Source organism: Pundamilia nyererei, unplaced genomic scaffold (assembly GCF_000239375.1).
Source record: "Pundamilia nyererei isolate P.nyererei 1_Seehausen unplaced genomic scaffold, PunNye1.0 scaffold00272, whole genome shotgun sequence".
NCBI lineage: Eukaryota > Metazoa > Chordata > Actinopteri > Cichliformes > Cichlidae > Pundamilia > Pundamilia nyererei.
The window spans coordinates 306,131-313,808 of NW_005187673.1; the positions used below are offsets into that span (position 1 = coordinate 306,131).

Consider the following 7,678-nt stretch of genomic DNA (forward strand, 5'->3'; position numbering starts at 1 on the left):
TTGCTGCCTTTTTGTTTTTCCCCACAAGATGACAAATCGGCTCCAAACACCTTGAGGTAATGCCTCATCATTTCTGTCCACTCTCTCCCCCCCCAATATTTTATGGTTTATATATATATTTTTTAAATCTTTTACTCTGATCACTACGTGGGATTTCAGTCCATGTCCCCTCAGTCTTTGACATAGTTGCACACATGTCTCTGCATGGGAGGGAAACTTGGACTGTGCTTTGAAAAACTCTTGAAATGTATCATTGTTTAATATTGAATGCCTTTGCACATCGTCATCATCATCTCTTGTATGACTGGCTGAGTTGCGGTGATCTCGTACTGACTGCTGATACAACAGAAATATTACCACACTTATACACACACACACACACACCAACACACACAGGGGGCCAGCAAGAAAAACGTGTCCCCTTTAATCATGATTGCCCATGTTTTAGTCTAGAGCCATATATATATATATATAAATATATATATGAACGTATATTTTTCATGCTATATTTTATATTAAGCTGTAGTTTTTGTTTGTGAGATATTTATATATTTGTTGGCCTAAATGGGCTTCAGGCCATGACCTCTGTTCACCAAGTCCTTGCTCACCTCTTAAGTCTCGGCACCTGATGTACTTGCAGTTGTTCTAATGTTTTGAGGTTACGGTGTGGTGTTACTATGTAGTCATATTGTACATATTAACGATCCTGCTCGTATCCATGGGAAGATGGGAATGACAACGTGTCTCCTTTGATCTTAGTTGCACTATTTTTCAAAACACCTGCTGGATGACGTAGGATCTGCAGTATTTACTGCACTCTCCCAAAGGTCTTAGCTCAAGTACATTGGGTGCAGGATTGGAGTTGGCATATGGAAATATGGGTGGGGTATGGTCTGAAGCACACTTGGGCTTAACACTACAGTCATCTCAAAAGATCACGAGGAGGGGGGGGGGGGGTCTTAAAAACGCACATGGCCCAGTCCTCCTCTGAGTTAGTGGACACTACATAGGGTGCCTCTAGTGTGAATGTTTAATGCTTGTGTCAGTTTTGTCACACTTTGCAGACTTTATATGCCTTCATTCTGTTCAGAATTTAGCACATAGACAACATCAGACACTCACCCTTATCGGTTGGACCAAGCCATGCACAGGTACAAACATTGACTCTTCAGCCAGACTTTAACACACACACACACACGCATGCACACACACACATCAGATTCTCAGCCGTGACAGTGCACTGTAGCCTGTGCTGTCGCATTCCTGTGTGTCTTCACAGCTCGACAGTTTGGGAGATGGGAGAGTTATCTTTTAACAGAAGACAATTAAGAACTGTAAAGTAGGGAAAACAACGACTTAAAAAGGTCAATCGTAATGGAAACTCATAAGCTGTACATTTGTAATAAAATAATAAAACAATTTAATTGTCCAGGGTTTGCCTGCATTTCTTTTTCTTACTGCAAAAGTACATTTGAGATCATTCAGCAAAAACTTTTCACTCTGCCTTCCATTGTGCTCTGGATCATCACAGTTCAACTCACGTTCTCTTCTCCTCCTCCTTCAAAAAGACCGGATCATTTTGTTTCCCCCCCCCACACACATCCATTACTGATCTGGATGTTCTAACTTTACAGTTTTAATTTTAATCAAAGTACCTGTAGACTCACTCTTTACAAATCACACAATCACATCTCCAGAATGCAGCTATTCACATGTTTGTATGACAACACAAACATAGCGTTGCTTACAACAGCAACTTACATTTCGCATATCAAACCTTTACAGTTAAAAAACATTTCTGTAAAACTAATTATGAAAACATTTTTAAAGCTTAAGAGTTTCGGGAACTATTTGGGGAATGGCTGGTTATAAGTTAACCGTTCTTTTGGATAAAACATTTTTGTCCTTTCAATTAAAAAAATATTCACATGTTAAAAATATGACATGGTGGGTCCTCTGTCAAATTCCTATGAGCCTGTTCATTGTGGTTGTAGGGCTGTTATAGTGTGTGTAATTTACAACATTTAGGTTCTCTCAGATAAACTGCACACCGTAGGTGTAAGACAGCTACATGTAAGACGAGTCCAACATACATAACACACCCTTTTTCTTTTCCTTCAGGTCCCCTCTTCCCAAACAGTGTTGGGGGTGTTTCTTTCAGTTCTACAGACATTCATCTGAGCTGGAGGAGCTCGGCAGGAGAACGCATTCTTGCCTTCTGCCCCTTTTCCGCCTTCTCTTTGCAATTCGCAACCTTCTGCGGATCACATCTGGAAGAAAAAACATAACAGGAATAAGCTTGGCTTGTAAGCTCCACCTAAAAGAGAATGTGTATCTTTCAGAGAAATTCTAATTTAATTAGGGCATAACAGCTCTATTCTTCATCCCCGATGACGTTACCTGCAACGCTGTCGTAGTCGTCGCTTGGGTTGTGCCAGTAAAGGCTCGGCGTGATCCTCCAGTGGCGGTACAGGCGAGTGTGAAGCACTGACAGAGTCAGGAGAACCAGCAGGAAGCCTAGTGCCGCTGCTGCCCACGCCGCTTCGTCCGTCCTCGGGGTCCTTTGCAGCTCTCTATATACAACAGCAGCAGCAGCAGCTTGGGCCTCTGATCCCGAGGCCTTGACACAGGCACAGTGTTCACCTGGTGCGCAGCTGTTGCAGTCACGGCTGATAGGCTGGCTGTGGCTGGCTGTCTGTGGATGCTGTTGTGCCTGAGCCTCTGACTGGGGTTTAGGCACAGAGTCGGAGCCAGTGCTTTCACTTTTTTGGTGAGATCCTGGGGCGCATTGGATCTGCGTATGCTCCAGCTCTCTCTCCTTTACATCTACCACTTCATTATCCTCCATGTTGCCGTCGGATGAGTCGAAGATTTTCTCTTTAGACTTGTCCACTTTGGTATTGTGTTTAATAGAGTCTGTTTCCTTGAGAATCAGGGCTTCAGGCCTGTCGGTAAAGGTGCGTTTACTGCTCACACCATGTGCAGAAATAGGAGAGTGGTTCAGTTTTCTGAGGCCTTTCTGAGCTTCTGTCTCAGAGATATTTAAGGCCAAGGGAGCTGTGAGCCTGGGTTTAGAGGCTTGAGTTGGAACCTGAAGAGCTTCTCTGGAGCTAGAAAGATCAAAGGGTTTCCTCTGATCTGCTGATGATCCAAACGTGCTGCTGTTATTCTGACCATCTCCTGACCGCTGAGGAACAGTTCTGGAGACATTTGCCATAGTGTTATTGCTCTCATTGCTGTCAACAACTTTCAGGGCAGCTCTCATCTGCCTGGTTTTGCTTCCCACTTTTGTTTGTTTTGAGCGTTCGGTCTTCACGCTGTGCTCTAGCTCAGCCTCTGTAGCTCCGCTTAACAGAGAATAGATGGTCCGCTCACAACACTGCCTCAGGGAATCCTGCAATGTTAGTTATATCAGACAACTGAAATTACTCATTTATTTACTAGTCTGTACGTTAAAAAACATCACACAACTCAACAAAGCTAGCTCAATCCTGAGTCATGTTTCCTAACCTTCATTTTTGTTGTTTGTTCTAGCTGAATGCGCTCTGCTGACCAGGTCAGCAGCAGGGCATACTTCCTCATCTGCGTCACACCATCAGACTCTTTTCTTGAAGTCTGACCTCTGTGATTGACCTCCAGCCAATCACAGAGGTCTAAAGACGCGGCGGTGGACAGCTCCAAGGTGCGACCCCAGGACACAAAAGCTACAGGCTGAGCACAGAGCAGAGAAAACACATTCGGTAAATTTCCTTTCTCCCAGAGGCTAAAAACTTATCATGAAGTACAAGACCATCTGCCTGAGTGCTCTTAAAAAGGCCCTTTTTAACGAATAACTGACAGTTCAATGACAGGACAACACCCTCAACAGTCTTCTTAAAGCAAACAATGCTTTTGCATCTTGTCTCTCTCCGAGATCCTGAGTTCCAATCTGAAATGGTATTAAATCTAACAAGCATCCGTGTTTAACATCCCAGAAGTCCAACAAATTCTGATGAAAACAAAGGTTGATGAAAGTGTTTCTTACCATGTGTTTATTGAGCTGTGGGTGTGGGGTCATGATGTAGGACTGCAGACAGGAGCGAGCCAAGTCGGACAGGATCTGACGCTCGCGAGGTGGTGCACACGGATGGTAGAGCAAAACCGCCGCTCCACGCTACAAAACACAGAACACCGCACGTGTGACCAGAATCTCCCCATTATCCACCATTACTGCAGCATTCTATGATTAATTAACATCTATGTACTCAAGTGCTTATAACAACATAAACATTGTATCAACATAACATTTTCTGATTAGTCCTTCTAATGTTGCTTTAAAAAAAACAAAAACAATATTCCTATTGGTCGATGTTCTCTGTGGAGAACGATAGCTGAGAACTAGCTGTGATCCACATTATATGCTGGCATATTACTGAGGAGGCCAAATCTGTGACTTTCAAGGAAAATTCATAGTCTGTGTCAACCCTCCTACCAAGGGTCCAAACACATAGAAAATAACTGCTGGTACACTTGCCTGGTTTACTCTTAAGCTGCACTTAAAACTACACACCGTGTCTCGACTGCAGTTTGATATGAACATGAGTTTCAGCTTGGAATCTTATAAAGGCTAATTTGTAACTCAAGAATTAGGTGTGTGTTCTACTGTCAACGCCCGATTCCTCTGTGCTTTTATCTACTGTATTCGGATTTTACAAGCGTTCCTTCCTAAAGCAGAAACCAAAAACAGGTAGGTGACTGACCTTCCCACTACACATTTTTACTTGTCACCATAGAGAAGGCACAGGTGTAATAATGGTGGCTGCCTTCCTTTTAGGAGAGGCCACCTGTTTGGTGCGGGCCGTACAAACTATACACATTTTCCATACTGTTACAATTAAAAATGTTTGCTGTGATTAAAAAAGTTAAATAAGTAAATGCTGAAACATGCTTGTTTTGTTAATGGGTGATTTTAAATTGCCCATAGTTATGAATGTATAATACCCTAACCTGGAATAAGAAAAGGATGGATCGAGGAACGAAAAACAAAGAAATACTCCAGTCCTGCTATTGTTATTCATGGTATGGCTATAAATGCTTCATGACAAAATGACAGTTTCCCTCTATTAAATGCGAAGAGTTTTGATCCTGAGCCAAAGATCACCATCCCCACAGTCAAGCACAGAGGTGGAAACTTTATGCTTTGGGACTGTTTTTCTGCTAAAGGTACAGGATGCCTTCGCCACATTGACAGGTCAAAACACTTTATCTAAAAACTCTGCATTTTCTCTCATTTTACAGTTAGCTCCTCCCTTGTAGAAAATGCTGTTCTGCTACCAGTATGTCTGTCCAGGTTTTTTTATTGCTGTCAGCAATCCCCCCTTTTTTAATGTTAATACACACAGGGCTAGAATTAAAAACACAAAACAAAAAGAACGCACACTGTATAACACTACGAGTGCACTGTCACGGTGATGATGATTAACCATAGGGAGGTGTGTTTAGGGTGGTTTTTATTTAGCAGTATAAAGTTACTCTGTTAGTTGTTAAACGCTAGTATTTGTATAGCTGTGAGTTATGGAGTGCTGTGTGCTTTAATGAACTTTAATGCACAAAACAGTGATACCCATAATTTTGCTGTAGTTCAGTGAGGTGAGAATAAAGGTTTCCTAACTGTTGGTTCTAAGTGATCCGCTGCTTGTTGTTAAAACAGTTTTGCAAACTAACTGAAAATGCGCCCCCCAAATTAACAGGTTGTTACTATAAGCTTAAACGCAATACACTAGCGGAGGGGGAAAAAAAGTAAGTCAATCAATAAAGTATGGCCTCAAGGTGGATGTGACTGAGTGCTGAAAAACACATGTCCTGAAAGTACTGCAAAAAGGCTCAGTTTACACAGAATACACATGATGCACATATCTCTCCGATGAACAGACAAACTGATGTTTCAGAAGATACAAAGGCAGAGGCAGCAGCAAACCATGTGCAATAGTGCAACTAACCTGCAAGTTATTGAGCCACCGCTGAGGAGGACAGTACAAGTACTCTCCGCTCTCTGCTCCTATTGGTCTGTATGCTCCACTGCAACACAAACACCAACACAGAAACACAGGTTAATGTCTTCAAAAGCCTTAACCCTTTCACGCATAGTGGTCACTAGTGGACACCTTTCAAAGGCAGTTTACTTGTATTTGTGTCAGTGTTGATGGTATAATTGCACATAAACCACTACATTGGACACGGATGTGTCACTCCATACCCTGCCACCCACTGGTCGTTTAATGTTACTATATATGTATGACATGTTTCATTGTAATTATTGTTATTTAACCCTGTCATGCATGAATTATGACAACCTCAATCAGGATTTTTTTCTTCAATATTTTTCTTCATCTTTTCATGCCTAAAGATGAAAAAAATACAGTGGTGGAACAAGAGAGCCAACACACTGATGTTCAGTTGAAAAATCTATAGCAACTGTGTGATGCTATCATGTCTATGGACCAAATACTGAGGAACGTGCGCAGCACCTTGTTGAATCTACACCATTCTAGAGAATTAAGGTAGTTCTGAAGCCAAAAGAGGTCAAACTCGGTATTACCAATGTGTACCTCATAAAGTGGCCAGTGTGTTGCTTGCTTTAATGTAGTAAAACAATGCTTTTTGTGACAATACTAAGCTTGTGTATCTGTCAGCTCTTTGTAAAAACAGAACTAATTGTATGGCCATCCAGTAAGGTATTCTGCAGCTCTAGTGAACTTACTCATCCAACCTGTACACTCACCTGTTGGGAATGCGGTGATAGTAGGAGATGGATTTATCCATGCATATCTGCCTAGCTGGCTGAAATGAAAACATCAAGCACACAAGACAAACACTTAGTTAGCTTCTAGTAAATTTCACACAAATTACTTTTACTAAGCAAAAAAGCTGGTTTGGTTAACTCAAACTGAATCTTGTTGCAACTAACACACTTGCTTGGTAAAGCTTTTGAGCTAATACATGTACTGGTTTCAAATGTCAGCTGCGAGAGGCTCCAGCTCCCTCAGGACAGTACATGAGGAAAAAATGGTTAAGAAAATAAAAGAATGAATTGGGTTCAAATTTAGTGAACTGTGAATGGGACTTGTTTGAAGTGTTATCCAGTTGCACTTTGATTTTAGGAGATAACCAAGTCATGCTTTATGTTTAGAGGGCCAAAGGTTGCGTAAAAAGTCCAGATATGAGATTCTTAAGTAAACTGCCTGGTGTTTACTCACCTCAGGATTGTACGCTGTGTCAATACTCGGAAGTCTCTGAAAAGAGGAATTAGAAGGAACACTTGTAATCTGGGAACAAAGCAACCCCAAGAACTAACTACACACTGTTACATATGTAACAGTGTGAAGCTGCAAGGTGATTCGAAGTGGGTCGAATTTGCTCATTTGCACACACAGCTCATTTGCTGTGTGTGCAGGGTTTATCACAACAGTCTCATTCATATGATTGTTTGCATTTCCTGGCAAACGGTGTAAGTGCACCACACCCCTCCCATATGAACCACAGTGATTATGGTGGTAATTTGTTAGACTAAGGTGTATGAATTTCCATGTTTACCTGAGTAAACTCTGGCCATGCAGACGCAGCACAGTCCCAATAAACAGCATCCGCAGGCAGGTCCCTCTCCAAAGAGAGCTATCTCACACACACACACACACACACA

At 42.0% G+C, this 7,678-nt stretch overlaps 1 protein-coding gene across 2 annotated transcripts in view; it reads right to left on the bottom strand.

The window, feature by feature from the left end:
* Positions 1 to 505: 505 nt before the first annotated feature.
* Positions 506 to 7,678, bottom strand: part of tp53i13 (tumor protein p53 inducible protein 13) — a 7,880-nt gene continuing 707 nt past the window's right edge. For both annotated transcript variants that reach the window (XM_005750399.1, XM_005750398.2), the window contains 8 exons: positions 7,573 to 7,650; positions 7,236 to 7,271; positions 6,761 to 6,819; positions 5,979 to 6,057; positions 4,025 to 4,153; positions 3,511 to 3,711; positions 2,401 to 3,394; positions 506 to 2,270 (listed from right to left, as the gene is read on the bottom strand). In XM_005750399.1, the coding sequence (XP_005750456.1) occupies positions 2,164 to 2,270; positions 2,401 to 3,394; positions 3,511 to 3,711; positions 4,025 to 4,153; positions 5,979 to 6,057; positions 6,761 to 6,819; positions 7,236 to 7,271; positions 7,573 to 7,650 (1,683 nt within the window). In that variant the 3' untranslated portion in view covers positions 506 to 2,163. The remainder of the gene's footprint in view (positions 2,271 to 2,400; positions 3,395 to 3,510; positions 3,712 to 4,024; positions 4,154 to 5,978; positions 6,058 to 6,760; positions 6,820 to 7,235; positions 7,272 to 7,572; positions 7,651 to 7,678) is intronic.